The 15,740-nt window shown below is 51.6% G+C and overlaps 5 protein-coding genes across 5 annotated transcripts; all 5 read left to right on the top strand.

Annotated features, from left to right (window-relative positions):
- Positions 1–321: 321 nt before the first annotated feature.
- Positions 322–2,653, top strand: BO95DRAFT_445303 (uncharacterized protein). The gene is made up of 2 exons (XM_025587117.1): positions 322–2,368; positions 2,429–2,653. Exons 1-2 carry the CDS (start codon positions 681–683, stop codon positions 2,502–2,504), a joined length of 1,764 nt encoding a protein of 587 aa, XP_025439825.1. The 5' UTR covers positions 322–680; the 3' UTR covers positions 2,505–2,653.
- Positions 2,654–2,944: 291 nt separating this feature from the next.
- On the top strand, positions 2,945–4,283 carry BO95DRAFT_455197 (uncharacterized protein; the record flags this gene model as incomplete). Its single annotated transcript, XM_025588309.1, has 5 exons — positions 2,945–2,994; positions 3,056–3,424; positions 3,464–3,580; positions 3,718–3,893; positions 3,916–4,283. The coding sequence occupies 5 exons, from the start codon at positions 2,945–2,947 to the stop codon at positions 4,281–4,283; spliced, it is 1,080 nt and encodes a 359-aa protein (XP_025439824.1).
- A 586-nt stretch (positions 4,284–4,869) lies between these two features.
- Positions 4,870–7,616, top strand: BO95DRAFT_213472 (uncharacterized protein). Its single transcript, XM_025581130.1, has 7 exons — positions 4,870–4,966; positions 5,028–5,191; positions 5,245–5,558; positions 5,613–6,228; positions 6,307–6,705; positions 6,761–6,999; positions 7,068–7,616. Exons 1-7 carry the CDS (start codon positions 4,964–4,966, stop codon positions 7,535–7,537), a joined length of 2,205 nt encoding a protein of 734 aa, XP_025439823.1. The 5' UTR covers positions 4,870–4,963; the 3' UTR covers positions 7,538–7,616.
- Positions 7,617–8,408: 792 nt separating this feature from the next.
- BO95DRAFT_419098 (pentachlorophenol 4-monooxygenase) lies at positions 8,409–10,366 on the top strand (the record flags this gene model as incomplete). Its single annotated transcript, XM_025584479.1, has 4 exons — positions 8,409–8,601; positions 8,660–9,059; positions 9,115–9,465; positions 9,523–10,366. The coding sequence occupies exons 1-4, from the start codon at positions 8,496–8,498 to the stop codon at positions 10,364–10,366; spliced, it is 1,701 nt and encodes a 566-aa protein (XP_025439822.1). The 5' UTR covers positions 8,409–8,495.
- Positions 10,367–11,083: 717 nt separating this feature from the next.
- BO95DRAFT_445300 (putative xanthine dehydrogenase HxA) lies at positions 11,084–15,733 on the top strand. Its single transcript, XM_025587116.1, has 4 exons — positions 11,084–11,602; positions 11,665–11,868; positions 11,923–13,880; positions 13,935–15,733. Exons 1-4 carry the CDS (start codon positions 11,372–11,374, stop codon positions 15,616–15,618), a joined length of 4,077 nt encoding a protein of 1,358 aa, XP_025439821.1. The 5' UTR covers positions 11,084–11,371; the 3' UTR covers positions 15,619–15,733.
- The last annotated feature ends 7 nt before the right edge of the window (positions 15,734–15,740 follow it).

The raw sequence follows: 15,740 nt of genomic DNA, 5'->3' as shown, positions 1-15,740 counted from the left end.
GCAGGCGAATAAGTGCCGATGTCGGCAGCTTCTCTTTGGGTCCCCACACTGCATACTTACTTTAATGCCTGAGGCTGCGATAGAGTTTCACCGCCTTCGGCGGGGCCCAGCCACATACTCGTACTTACCAGTACCCATATGGCCTAGCCACAAAAAGAGCCTGGAGCGCCTGTAAAAATGGACGGGAGCGGACCCTGAACCGTCTTTACCGCATGCAGCGTAGTACTCAGCTGTAGTTGATCCGTGCCCCCGGTTTGGGGCTTTCCTTATCCTTGGAAACTCCAGGCTCCAGGTTGAGCTCCAGGGCTGCATCGTTGCGCTCAGGTACTGACTTCACACCACTCACTGTACATACCATTCTGAGGGCAAGAACATGATTCCGTTGACCATGGCTTGAAATCTGACTTGACTTGTTGTCGTGACGTCTTCCTACTTTTCCACTCTTTGCTATTATCCACCCCACCCCTAAAAGTGCTGCTGTTCGTATTCGCATCCAGATAGGCCGAAGAAGAGCCTATCATCTTGTCGCACCGCCTTCACTTTTTTCTCACCTCCTATACTCGAACGACTTCTTCCTCTTCTTCCTCCTCCTCCTCCTCCTCCTCCTCCTCTTCTTCTTCTTCTTCTTCTTCGTCTTGTTCTCGACGCTTCGTTCGAGACGGTCTCATCCCTATGTCAGCATGATTCCTCATCGGAGCACGGCTCTTCTGACCATTATTGTTTTTGTCGCTCTTCTATTGATAATCTTCTCCTCCTCCCCAGCTACCAATCCAGCAGTCTCCGGCCCGGCCAGATTTCCTCATCCGAAGCTTCCCTCCTTCCACGACTTGCACCTGCCATCCTTCCGTCCCACCGTTCATACTCCCCCCGAGCCTCAGCCGAATAGCACGAGTGGAGAAACCAGCTGGTTTAGCGATTGGTCATGGATCAATCCTTTTTCGTCCTCCATCACGCTCGACGAGAATCGATCCGTGCTTCCCCCCTTGAGGGACAGACCGTTCATTTACACATATTACGAGCCGAACAAGGGCAATGACGTGGAGGAGAATAATGCTGATGCTCAGCTTCTTCTCGCATGGCGCAGAGCTTGGTATGCTCAAGGATTCCGTCCCGTGATCCTTGGGCGGGGAGAAGCCATGAACAACCAATTCTACGAGCTGGTCCAGCGCGTGAAGTTCAAACCAGAACTTGAAAGCGAAATATTCAAATGGCTTGCTTGGGGACACATGGGCGATGGCTTGCTTGCGGATTGGCATTGTTTCCCCATGGCTAGGTATGACGACGCGCTCTTGTCGTCCCTGCGCCGTGGTTCCGATCCAGCTTTCATCACCCGCTTCGATCGTCTTAGGGGCGCCCTATATTCTGGGGAGAAATCACACATCAACGAGGTGATCAAGCAGGCTCTGAACAAAGTTGATGAGACGTCTACCTCCCTAGTGGGGTTGGCCTCGACCGACCTCTTCAAGGTGGAGGGGGCTGATTCGCTGGCTTTGTACGACTCCTCAACCATCACTAGCCATTACCCAACGATCGCCGAGAAGATAGTGTCGTCTCCGACTGCAGGACGACTGGCATTGGCAGAGTTGATTAACTCGCATCTACACAATACTTTCCAGAATGCCTTCCCAGCAGGTATTGCCATCTTGAAGCCGTTTCCGAAGCACACAACGGCTCTTGTTGAGCCTGCTTTGCGTCTTGCGAAGGCCCTCGTGCAATGCCCGAGCTCTCCTGTACCGCAGTCATGCCCGCCCAACTTACCGAAGTGCCACCCGTGTGATCCGGCGAAGCCAATGCAATTGAGCCAACCAGCCACCTACAGGAACACGACTCGAGTGTTTACCGTCGGGACACTTCCTCACCCTTTTACATTGATTAGTCTGCAGCAGGATTCCACCGACGTGAGCATCCGCCACATCCGGCGCGAGACGGATCGGGATGTATGGTTGACTGAAGTCACCAAAGACCAGTTGGGTCTTGAAATCGGCGGGTTGCCCAGATCTACGGTGTTTAAAAGGGCCGTTGCTGATGATGCTGTCGTTGGAACCTCGCTATGGATGACTGTTGAATCGTTACCCTCTCATGCCGGTCAATCCCTTCCGACTGAGCTGCTGGATGAATTTGAGTGGCAATTTGGCTTCAAGATCCCTCGAGACGGCAAGGTGGACGCCAAGAATGAAGACGAGAAGAAGGAATCTGTGCAACATGCCACTCCGAGTGAGCAGGGAGTTCCAAAGGAATATGAGATTATACAACAGGCTCGCGAAATCATCAAGGCCCAAAAGCCCAACAACCGACCCAACCCCAAGGCTGCTGCAGAAGCCTGGAACCTGGCGGACTCGGAAGTCTGGCGCTTTGTGAGAGCATACCGGTACGTACTACGCAGCATTGGAAGCCGAGGATCCTGAGCTAATCATAGGGTCTTATACAGGGCTCGTAGCGTGGTTGAACGCAAGAAGTGGGAGGAAGACGAGAAAGACTTTGTTGGTGCTCAGCTCAAACAGTAGGATGAGTCAGTGCGCGTGAATGATATCCAGTATTACTTGCATCACCACAGACACGCATGGCATAAGAATTATAATACCTATTTATTTTCAGGCATATTTTAGAGATATGCAATGATCTCTAATGATAAAACTTATCCTCTGCCTCAGTCAAGCTATCCTATCTGGCTGTTGTGGTCTGCCCCTGCAGTTGCTGATCAGACGCCCTAGTCCTGGAAGAACTTATGCATGTTTACTTAGCGTTCCTTCCCCACTATACACTAGTCCTCCGAATAATTTTCTGCATATAGAGCGACACACCCCCTCCCTGTTCCCCTAGCTATCAATGGCACAGTATGAATCCATTCTGACAGCAACATAGAAAGCCATTGTGACTGACTTGGCTATGTTACTGCAGCATGCCTATCAATCTCCTGCCAATACACTCCTTCCAGGAAATTGGAATGGAAGAATTATTAGCGCCCTACCTGCGATGTACTGGGAAGGACCGCCGGTGAGAAAGCGCTCTGTTCTATATCTTCTGATTGATAATCATCTAACTGCTATCTGCATAGTCTTGATGCGCCTGCGTTTTCACTCGCACTCCAGGGCCCAGAAAAGCTGTCGCGTACAGCCCCATACCTATTTCATGTGACATTACAGCGTCTAGACAAGGACAGCAAGACTTGTCTCTTCTCATGGAATCCGCAGGTGCATGGCTTTCTTGCCGATGGCGGATTTATACTTCTTCATCATACCGCGCAAGGCGAATTGAGGCCAGTCGAGTTCCCTGGATGCAATGCACTTCCTCCACTAGAACTTTGGCGCTCTTATCCTCTCAATGAACATGAACCTGGTGGAATTCAGCAGTATTACGACGTCTTCCCCGAGCGTCTTCTCCCACGCCTACAAACTGGAGAACGATATGTACTTTTCTGGCCTGGGTAAAATTATACCTCATGGTGTCTGACCGACGGTACAAGTTTTTATGGCTATATTCCCCCTGCAAAGACCGCCCTCGTTTTGCCAGGCGGCCCATTTCTGTCCTTCACGGTCGAGGATGACGGGGACAAGCCGATGGCGCCAGCGCCATTGTTCGGGTGAGATTCAGTTTTCCCTGCCTGCCTTCTTCCCCGTGCTCTCTTCTAATATTTTGCGTGAACCTCTTCTTTGACATTCCATGGTTGCTGGATTTCAGTCCCTAGTAGGCGAACGTGCTAATATCTCCCATTCTCAGAGCGGAAGAACCCCGTCCCACACTAATCGCAAGAATCGAATGCCATCCCCAGGGCCAGGTTGCCTTGAAGGATGACCTTGTGACTGCGACGCTGCATGTCACTTACGAACGGACCGGTGATGGCAGTGGTAGACCAATTACCTTCAACACTACGGAGACTAAGCCCCAAGCTCTGGGTATGGCGCGATCGGTGGGTAGATATGGAAGGCTTCAGTTGCGGTTGGGGTAGCAATACCTTCTGTGATGATCCGGATATTCAAGTCTCGCCCGGCAGCGATGACAGCTTTGACTGTCTGCATCCGGGCGAAACCTGGTCCAACACCTTTCGATACCCAATGATTACGGATATTGAGAGCAGCGATGGTGGGGTGGCTGAAGCCGGGGAACTGATACGGTGTCTCTTCAAAGGAATCGAGCTTGTTTGGTGGGCTTGGGGAACTCGAGAGGATCATCTGGCGACTGTGGTCACAGTCCCAGCCACCGGAAGCAGGATTGTGCTGGAGCCTAGGCAGCATCCTGTCGTTATCGTTCCTGCCGCGGCTCCAGTTGACTTGAAGTTGGTATAAAATGAAACAACAAATAGAAGTCTAAATCAAATAGAACAATCAAAATTATACCCTCAGAGATTCTACTCGAGTGATTAGCAGACTTGAGATACCTCAATTGGGTGAGCAGATAGACGGCCCGGGGGGCATTAAAACAGTTCATCTTTACACTAGTACCTACCAAGTGCTATTCAGTCTTCATAACGTCTATTATAGAGCATTGACTGACTTATCTCTTCCCAAGCTTTGCCATACTAATTTCAGGGTTGCTACAACCGACAACGGTTCCACCGTTTCAGTATGGCTTCTTACACTCGTCAATGGATCAAGAGTGAAAAGAACACATTTTGGCAATGCCTTGCAGACAGAGAACCAACAAAACCGACTAATATCAGCTTCACGCTCACAAAAGACCAAAGGATGCAGCGATACAATCCACCTGAGAACATTAAACTCCCTTGGATTGCTCTTCAACAGCAACCGGCGGAAGAGCGGTTAAGGCGGTCGACTTGATCGCAGTGGCAGAAACAAACGTTGTAGCGCACCAAACCGAGCGTATAGATTAACCATCACCAGCCAACCATGTCATATGTGGGACTTATTACCTACACAGGTAACAATTAAGTGCCTGCATCAGCAAATGCCCCAGAGGTCAGCCGTGTCTTGGTCGACACGCTACAAGATACTGGGCTCTGGCAAATATGGTATGTAGCCCAATTTGCTAGTTAGTGGTTGTCCCATGGAAACCTGACAGCATCCGTTTAGTCTCAGACTTCAAGAAGGAGAAGAAGGGTGGCACGCGCTTGTGATATATGCCGTGTGCAAAAGATCCGCTGCGATGGTGTTTCGCCTATATGTGGCTCGTGTGAGCGACGGAAAGCGCGATGCTCTTATAACGGCGAGAATCCGAAAAAGACCCACGACCGCCGGCAGAGTCTCTCCAACGTGTTCACCTTACCGGCTCGACTCTAACGTATAACAGATATACTTTTCGACTGAATGATCTTGATTCAAACAACTCATCTACCAGTGCCCGCCTGCAGCTGCGAAACCATCCTCATGGCCGGTTTGCAGATCGCCAGGCACAGGGAGGAATCGGAGATGACAATGTATGTATTGGCCCAGAGCCAGTATCTCTGCTGGAATCCGAGCTGCTGCAACCACTCGCCGAGAGCGAAAACGGTACTACAGCAACAGGTATAATTGCGGGGCATGCTAGTCACTCAACCGAGCAAGATCAGTTCTTCGGAGACTCGTCCATCGCGTCCTTCTTGAGGCAGATTCAGGACTCTGCAGGTTTGCCACCTCCAGCAGTAGAAACTCCGCCGACGAAGACTAATATGCATCTAGAAAACGAAACTGTTCCTTTTTGCTTGCCGAACATAGCTACAAGGTCATTTCCTGTGGCGCCAACACCCAAAGCCGTTGACCTACCGCCACGAGAATTAGCGGATTACTTGCTAGGCTGCTATTATGATAAAATTCACAGTCTATATCCGTTTTTCCACCAGCCTGCCTTTGCTCGCGCATATAGCGCTCTATGGGCGCCCGGGCCTACAGAGGACGTGGATGACTTTGAGAAACGAATAGGATTAGGAGACTCAAGTGTGCCCTGGCCGATATTTCATGCCGGACTGAACATCGTCCTAGCACTAGGCTGCCAATTCTCCTCATTGGATAGGATGACGCGCGAAGCTACCGCGGATGCCTTCTTCCAGCGCTCCCAGAGGTTCTTAAATGGCATCTCCATGGATAAAGGAAGTTTAGCGCTTGTCCAGACACTTTTACTGATGTCATCTTATCTGCAAGGAAGCGAGTCCCCGGCACGGTGCTGGAATACCATTGGCTTTGCATGCAGAATGGCGCAAGCACTCGGAATGCATTCCTTGAGTTCGGATAGATTTAGATCAGCGGCGGAAATCCAAGTCAGAAGACGTGTGTGGCATGGGTGTATCATGCTGGATCTGTAAGCCTCTTCTTCTTCTGTTGACTTTAGAAGCATAAAATCAATCATTCTCGATATCCGCTAACAGAATCTCCACAGAGCGAGCAGCATGATGTTGGGTCGCCCGCCCATGATCCAAGATTCGGCGGTCCCTCTCCCAGCCGCCGTCGATGATGAGGCCCTCGATCAACCGAACCTAGTTTCCAGATTGCCACCCACAGCCTTATCGAGAACAGAATTTTATGTGCGCACGTTGCAGCTGTATAAAATTCTAAGACAAATCCTGGCAAGGATCTTTGCGCCCTGGGAAGGTAGACAGGAGAATCTATCCGAGCAGCCTCAGGCTGAAAGCAGCCAAGCTAGAAATGTGATGGAGCTAGAAGTAGATTTATTGGCTTTTAAGTCAGACCTTCCGGAGCAACTGAACTGGCAAAATGGAGAAATACCGGCCAATACCAGTAAGCAATATTCGCGAGAAAGTTGCTTGCTAAGAGCAAGGTGGGTAACTTGCGAACAATTACCTGACTTCTCTGATTCTGAATCTCTTTGTCAGATTTCTGCAGTATAGAATTCTTCTCCTGCGCCCTACCTTGATCAGGCTCTGTCGGCAAATTCGCGTCTCGCACGCTTCCTCTCTACCGCAATCGTCTTTGGAGTTGCCAAGCGAGATATTTATGGATTTCAGGCTCAGCTGCTCTATTAATTGCGTCAAGGCGGCCATCGAGCTGATACATCTTATGAATGATACCTCGACAACTGAGCTGGCTAGTGTGTGGTGGTATAGTGTATTTTGTAATTACTTCTGACGAGATAATGCATCACTGCACAAGGAATCCCGCTGACTGACTGCTCTGTCTCAGATACCTTTTCCGCCGGAATCGTTCTTGCCCTAGCTCGGACATGCTCCGCTATCAAAGCTAAGTTTGCAGAGTCGACTCTTCAAGATTCTTGGAAAAGCTGCTCTGAGTGCCTAGGAAAGATGAGCTCCCTTACTAAATCTGCTGAGATTGGCAGCCAGAGTCTCAACAAGGTTTTGTTCCTCCTTATGCAGGCTCAGCATGATCCATCTATCATCAACCCAGCCGCCGGTCAAGATCACAGATCACAGCCCCAGAGCCAGGACCTCCATTGCGAAGCGTCAGTGACTGACCTACCTGTGCCTTCTGCGATGGACTTCGGGGAAGCTCTTGGCGTGGATGACGAACAGCGCTTTCTCGGTATGCCGGGCTCGGACATTTTCACCTATCTTCTGGGAGAACCAGGTCTAGCTGGGTCAATGAATGAAACAATGGGTGACGAGGTTTGGCCTACGGCACCTTTGTTTCTGTGAAATCGAGATAGATATTAACATCGGTGTGGGAGGCTTTAAAGGACGCCTCGGGGACGCATCTTAGCCTTTCGAGGCTGACATAGATGTTCTCTAGGGGCTATCAGAGTATATGACTCTGAATAGAGACAAGCTTCTGATACCGGACAAGTCTGAATTACTTATGCGATACGTGCTTGAATGAGCACCACAAACCCAGGTCCGAGAGTCGTCATGTACAAGAATGAATTACCAATTCGACGAAGAGCCCTGGTTTCATGTATGATGAGCTGGGTCTTCTTGTATATCCACTCATAGAAGAACACTACTATAAGCAATCTGAAGCCAGCCTCTCTCTCTTTTACGAGACGCATGGTTCACCATTCAAGCCTCTTAAGTAGCGTGTCTTTCAATAATATGTAAATAAGATCTCTGCTTCAACGGTTCGACTATCCAAAAGTGCAACCAGTAAATCTTCTACGTACTCGATGATCCTCTCGATGTCCTATTTAGCCGAACGCCCATTGTTCAGCTTCATCTGGATTATTTGGAATGTCTGTCGGAACTTGCGCCCTGCAGTCAGCTTGCTGTGCGTAGCACTGAGTAACTAGCTTGATAGTCCTGTACTGTACGTATCCGATACCTTGAATACCGATTATCAACCGTCATTCCACAGACCGGCATCTTCTTCTACCCACCCGGTATTACCAGCCGATACGCCATCCGGTATTTCCCTTTCTTGGAAGCGCACTGATGCCGAGCGACTCATAGAATGCTTGAGAATGAACCACAACTCAAGCATAAGCCATTCTTTGCCTCTATTCACAATGTGCTCGCTATGCTTAAGACGAGGTATAAGAGAGAGCAGTTCTTCTCCTCGAACTCAGTCTTGTCTGTCCAACATTGTATCGTTCTATCTCTCCACTACTGCCTGCTCTTTCTATCCTCTGACCATTGACCGTTGATCCTCTCGTTGTGGATTATGTCCGAGACCATTGAGACGGATGTCTTGATCTCTGGCGGTGGCCCCGTGGGTCTGCTTATTGCTTACTCACTGGCACTACAGGGCGTGGATTCTCTACTCGTCGGTAAAGCACTCCTTACCCTTTCTTCTGTCACAGACATGGCCTAACAATAATGGAAAAGAACGACATGACAAAGCCCACCAAGCGATGTATGGCCGTGCAACAACTCTCTACCCTCGTACCCTCGAGATGTTCGATCAGCTGGGTCTTCTCGATGAACTGAATCAAATCGGTTACGTTGCGCGCAACAGCGTCACCTATCGCAAGGGCAAGCGCGTTACCTCCCGAGGATGGCACATCATGTTCCAGCGCACGTATGGCACCTTTCTTGACTACTGCCTCAACATCCGCCAGAAATACTCCGAAGACGTGATTCGAGGTGCTTATGAGAGCCTCGGATGTAAGCCTTACATCGGATGGAAACTGGATAATTTCGTGGTCGACGACGCTGCGAAGAATGATTATAAAGTGACAGCGAATGTCACTGAGGTCAGCATGGGCAAGAGCCTGACGATGAAAAGGTATTTAATCACTGGACCCGACAAACGAGCATCGATCCCGATTAACATCTGCCAGCAAATACATCGTCGGTGCCGATGGCGGTCATTCCCTTGTGCGTCGTCTCGCCAATATCCCCTTCGAAGGCGATCAGACCGTGTTCAAGTGGATTCGCATTGATGGCTACTTCAAGACCAACATGCCTGATGCCGATGTGGGTTTCGCTTCGATCGAATCCGAGGCCCACGGCAACGTACTCTGGGTCCAGCTGGATCATGGCGTCAAGCGTATCGGCTTCGCGATGACGGCAGAGATGCTCGCCAAATACGGCGACAATTTTACTCTTGAAGACGCCAAGGCGGAGGCCGTCAGAGCTATGGCGCCTTTTTCACTGGAGATCGAATCTGTCGAGTGGTGGACCTTGTACGGGTATGATCATGTCTTGTCTACGCTTTTCAAGTTGCGCAGCCCACTGACCTTCTGCAGTATTGGCCAGCGAGTGGCAGATCAATTCTTCAACAACGATCGAGTCTTGCTGGCCGGCGACGCGTGCCACACGCACTCGTCCGGTGCTGCTCAGGGTATGAACACGGGTATTCATGACGCCGTGAACCTGTCCTGGAAACTGGCCGGCGTTGTCAAGGGCTGGTACGGCGCCGACATGCTGCAGAGCTACGACACGGAGCGTCGTCCGGCCGCACAGTACCTGATTGAGCTCGATAAGGCTTTCTCGGCGACCATCTCCGGCCAAGTCCCGGACAAGTACAAAGGGCACTGCATAGACGCCAACGAACTGTTCACCAAGCTCTTCGATGAGACCATCCACTTCAACATCGGCCTCGGGATCCACTACGACGAGAACCTAATCAACAAGCCCCCGTCGGCGACCATGAACAATGCGGGCTGGAGAGCTCCCGACGCTCTAGTCTATGCCCCCGGCTCGCGCCTGCCCACCCGTCTCTTCCACCTGACCAAGAACACCGGCGTCTGGTCCATCCTGGTCTTCGCTGGACAGCCGGAAAGGACTAAGGCAACCCTGAAGACGGCCGTGGAGGATCTGGGCAAGCTTCGCGTGGCATTGTCTCCTGGGGCCGTTCGTCTCTTGACCCTGGTCTCGCAGGCTTGCAGCGGAGGTGACCATGTCTTTGAGACTCCGAGAGCGGGCAAGCTGTACTACGACGCGGAACGGTCCGCTCATACCGCCTACACCATCTCCGACTATAATGGCGGTCTGGTGGTGGTGCGCCCGGACGGCATCCTGGGCTTCGCGACTCACTTGGATGATGTAGAGGGTGTTGCCGATTACTTCAGGGGCTTCATGAAGTACTGAGTGTGTGTATTTGGGGAGCAGTGTCTTGTTTATCTCGGTGTTTTTATATTCCAGAAAGGGGATTGAAGCGATGTTACGTTATAGACATAGATAGACAATCAGACATAGATATGATAGAAGTTATTTTCTGCTCATAGTTGGGATGTGCCCTAAGTTACTAGACCGGCACGTTCATCGCTACCCTAAAAGGTTAATCAGGTTGGGTTCCTACGGTCGACCATCATCCGTAACTAGATTTGGCCTAGCTTATGCAGCACTGCATTCCGTCGGGGTGAGCTTGAGCCTTGAGCAGTAGAAATCAAGTTTACCACGCTCTTACTCCGTAGAAGATTTGAGATGAGATCATATTTGATCAAGGGCAGTCGAATGAGTCACCGCTTTATCTCTAACTTACTACCTAGTACTTCTTAGTTCCGGAAAGTAGTTAGAAGACAAAGTAATAGTTTGTAAAGCAGTATTTCCATAGATCTTTTATCATATATAATTGTGAATACATAAGTAAAATCAACAAGACTATTGGAGAGTTGTTAAGAAGGCTTCCCCATGTCATTAAGGTATTGGATCAAGGTTCGAAACCCAACATTGTGCCGGTTGGATGGGCAATACTGCCGACGGTTGCCGCCCATCGGACAGTGGCGATCGCCGGGGAAAGGCGATAAAAGCGATAAACCGAGTGGGGAATTTGCCCCCCTTCCCCTTCCCCTGATAAGACCCCATCATCTCTTCATACAACAGCTATTACTAACTAACTTACTGCCTCTCACATCATCGATCGTTTACCTACTCCTTTTTACTATATTGTACGATCCCTGTATGCTACACCCCTCTCCTCCATCTTGGTTCCTTCCTCTCTCGACACTATTCCACAACTTCTACTCCTACTTCATGCCAGCGTTGAGTTAGTTACCCCGCATCAACGCTGGTTCCGAGTGGCGGTTTCTCCACCCTCTAGGAAAATCGCCGCATAGACATTTGTTCGCAGTCCACCACAGCCAACGCAGCAAGATGGCTCCTGGAATACTGAGCTCATCACCACCGACGGTGCCATCCAAGGCCGTCTCGCTGGCCCAGCTTACCGAAGATTGGGACGACACTATTCGGTTCTACCTCAACGGCACCAAGGTTGTCCTCGACTCGATCAACCCCGAAACCACATTATTAGAGTATCTTCGTGGGATCGGTCTGACGGGCACAAAGCTAGGATGTGCAGAGGGTGGCTGTGGTGCCTGTACGGTGGTATGTCTTCTGAAGGAGCCCTTGGATCTGGTCATTGCTAAGTTCAATCAATTCAACGTTAGGTGGTTTCCCATATCAACCCCACCACGAAGAAGCTATATCATGCATCCGTGAATGCTTGCCTTGCCCCGTTGATTAGTGTTGATGGAAAGCATGTTGTCACTGTGGAGGGTATCGGCGACGTGAAGAATCCTCATGCGATCCAGCAACGGCTAGCGGTTGGTAATGGTAGCCAGTGTGGGTTTTGCACTCCTGGAATCGTGATGGTGCGGCACTTCGATATGAGATTGATGGATCATGAGCTAAAACGTTGGATATAGAGTCTTTATGCCCTTTTGCGCAACAACTCCGAGCCATCGGAGCATGACGTGGAAGAGGCTTTCGATGGAAATCTTTGTCGATGCACCGGGTACAGACCGATCTTGGATGCAGCTCAAAGCTTTTCTGCACCGAAAGGCTGCGGAATGTCTTCTGCAAACGGAGGATCAGGGTGCTGTATGGAGAAGAAAGGCGGCTCGGGAGGGTGTTGCAAGGAAACCCCCGCCGCCTCGGTCAAGGACGAGAAGATACAGACCTTCACGCCACCTGAGTTCATCGACTATCGGCCAGACACGGAGCTCATCTTCCCATCTCCTCTTCGAAAGCATCAGTTCCGTGCTTTGGTCCTGGGAAACAAAAAGAAGAAGTGGTACCGGCCAGTTACACTGGAGCAGCTCTTGGAAATTAAGGCGGTGCATCCCGACGCTAAGATTATTGGGGGTAGCACGGAGACGCAGATCGAGATTAAGTTCAAGGCTATGAAGTACAGTGCCTCCGTTTATGTCGGCGACATACAGGATCTACGGCAGTATACACTGCGGGACGACTGTCTCGAGCTTGGTGCCAATGTTTCCCTGACCGACCTCGAGAGAATCTGTGACGAAGCGCTTGATCGATACGGAACTGTGCGCGGGCAGCCATTTAACACCATCAAGAAGCAACTTCGTTACTTTGCTGGAAGACAGATCAGGAATGTTGCTTCTCCTGCAGGTAACTTGGCTACTGCTTCACCAATCTCCGATCTCAATCCAGTATTTGTTGCTACGAGAACTACCCTCATCGCCAAATCACTAGGCCAGACCATTGAGATACCCATGGATCAGTTTTTCAAAGGCTACCGAACTACCGCTCTTCCTCAAGATGCCATTATCGCTGCGTTGCGAATCCCAGTCGCGGCTGAGGAGGGAGAATACATAAGGGCCTATAAACAATCTAAGCGAAAGGACGACGATATTGCCATTGTCAATGCAGCTTTACGTGTCTCCCTTTCGGAGTCACACACCGTCAAGAGTGTGAATCTTGTCTTTGGTGGTCTCGCACCGATGACTGTCTCCGCACGAAACGCGGAAGCGTTTCTAATTGGCAAGAAATTTACAAGCCCTGCGACACTGGAGGGTACAATGGCTGCTCTGGAACAGGACTTTGACCTGAAGTTTGGGGTTCCTGGTGGAATGGCCACTTACCGCAAGTCTCTTGCCCTGGGTTTCTTCTATCGATACTATCATGACGTCTTATCCAAGATTGAAGTCAAGAGTGCGGATATTGACGAGGACGTCATTGCTGAAATTGAGCGAGCCATTTCTACGGGAGAAAAGGATCACGAAGCTTCCGCGGCGTATCAACAGAAGATTCTTGGAAAAGCCGGTCCCCATTTCTCTGCACTCAAGCAAGCAACGGGAGAGGCCCAGTATACCGATGACATTCCAACATATCAGAATGAGTTGTATGGTTGCATGGTGCTGTCAACCAAGGCGCACGCCAAGCTCCTCGATGTTGATCCAACCGAGGCCCTGGATATTCCTGGGGTTGTTGACTATGTGGACCACACAGATCTTCCAAATCCAGAAGCCAACTTCTGGGGAGCACCAAATGCCGATGAGCTTTTCTTCGCTGTCGACGAGGTTAACACTGCTGGTCAGCCAATTGGTATGGTTCTAGCGACATCCGCTAAAATTGCGGAGGAGGCTGCTCGGGCCGTCAAAGTGAAATACGAGGACCTGCCAGTGATCCTTTCGATCGAAGAGGCCATCGAGGCGGAATCATTTTTCGAACATTACCGTTACATCCAGACTGGCGATGTTGAGAGCGCCTTTGAGAAGGCAGCTCACGTATTCACGGGCGAATCGAAGATGGGCGGACAGGAGCATTTCTACCTGGAGACGCAGGCTTGCGTCGCCATACCTAAGAACGAAGATGGAGAGATGGAGGTCTGGAGCGGGACCCAAAATCCAACGGAAACGTAAGTCGTGCTGCCTTGTTGTTTCTTTCAGACCTGATGCTGATGCTGCTGCAGACAAACATATGTCGCCCAAGTTACGGGGGTATCAGCCAATAAGATTGTGTCTCGGGTGAAGCGTCTCGGCGGCGGCTTCGGTGGAAAGGAAACCCGATCAATCCAGCTGGCCGGTATCTGCGCGACGGCTGCTGCGAAGCTGAAGCGCCCAGTACGGTGCATGTTAAACCGCGATGAAGACATCATCACCTCGGGTCAGCGCCATCCCTTCTACTGTCGCTGGAAGGTAGCCGTTGACGGAGAGGGCAAACTCCTCGCCCTTGACGCGGATGTCTACGCCAACGGCGGCCACACACAAGATCTCTCCGGCGCAGTCGTAGAGAGAAGTCTTTCACACATCGACGGCGTATACCGTTTCCCGAATGTTTATGTTCGGGGCCACATTTGCAAGACCAACACAGTCTCCAATACCGCATTTCGCGGTTTCGGTGGTCCGCAGGGCATGTTCTTCGCTGAGAGCATCATGGAAGAGGTTGCGGATCACTTGAACATCCCCGTTGAAGATTTCCGGCTCCAGAACATGTACAAATCCGGCGACAAGACACATTATAACCAAGAGCTCAAAGACTGGCACGTGCCGTTAATGTACAACCAGGTTCTTGAGGAGAGCTCTTACGCCGAACGTCGAAAGGCCGTGACGAAGTACAACAAGGAACACAAGTGGTCTAAGCGCGGACTGGCGATCATCCCCACCAAGTTCGGTATCTCCTTCACGGCACTATTCCTGAACCAGGCCGGCGCTCTGGTCCACATCTACCACGACGGCAGCGTACTCGTCGCCCACGGCGGCGTGGAGATGGGCCAGGGTCTGCACACGAAAATGACGATGATAGCGGCCGAAGCGCTGGGCGTGCCGCAATCCAGCGTCTTCATCTCCGAGACCGCGACCAACACGGTGGCCAACACCTCGTCGACGGCCGCCTCGGCGAGCTCGGACCTGAACGGCTACGCCATCTTCAACGCGTGCGAGCAGCTCAACGAGCGCCTCCGGCCCTACCGCGCGAACATGCCCGGGGCGACGATGAAGGAGCTCGCGCACGCCGCGTACTTCGACCGCGTCAACCTCTCGGCGCAGGGCTACTACCGCACCCCAGACATCGGCTACGTCTGGGGCCAGAACACGGGCCAGATGTTCTTCTACTTCACGCAGGGCGTCACCGCCGCCGAGGTGCAGCTCGACACCCTGACGGGCGATTGGACCCCGCTGCGCGCCGACATCAAGATGGACGTCGGCCGCACCATCAACCCGGCCATCGACTACGGCCAGATCGAGGGCGCCTTCATCCAGGGCCAGGGCCTGTTCACCACCGAGGAGAGCCTGTGGCACCGCGCCTCGGGCCAGATCTTCACCCGCGGCCCCGGCAACTACAAGATCCCGGGCTTCCGGGACATCCCCCAGGTGTTCAACGTCAGCCTCCTGAAGGATGTCGAGTGGGAGAACCTGCGCACCATCCAGCGCTCCCGCGGCGTCGGCGAACCCCCTTTGTTCATGGGCAGCGCCGTCTTCTTCGCTATCCGCGACGCCCTCAAGGCCGCCCGCCGCCAGTGGAACGTCCAGACCGTCCTTCGGTTGGAGAGTCCGGCGACCCCCGAGCGGATCCGGGTGAGCTGTGCGGATCCGATCATCGAGAGGGCGCGCGTGGTGCCGCAGCCGGGCGAGAAAAGCTTCTTTGTGGCTATCTAGTTGGAGCCTCGCAATTGGGTATAGGCTTTTTGGAGGCGGTGGGCGGTAATATTTCATGAATCTGACGACACGCACATACCGGCATGTAGCAATCTATTCACCTAGCAATGCATCATTTCGCA

Source organism: Aspergillus brunneoviolaceus (genome assembly GCF_003184695.1).
Source record: "Aspergillus brunneoviolaceus CBS 621.78 unplaced genomic scaffold BO95scaffold_55, whole genome shotgun sequence".
Taxonomy (NCBI): Eukaryota; Fungi; Ascomycota; class Eurotiomycetes; order Eurotiales; family Aspergillaceae; genus Aspergillus; species Aspergillus brunneoviolaceus.
This window is presented reverse-complemented; position numbering and strand designations above follow the sequence as displayed.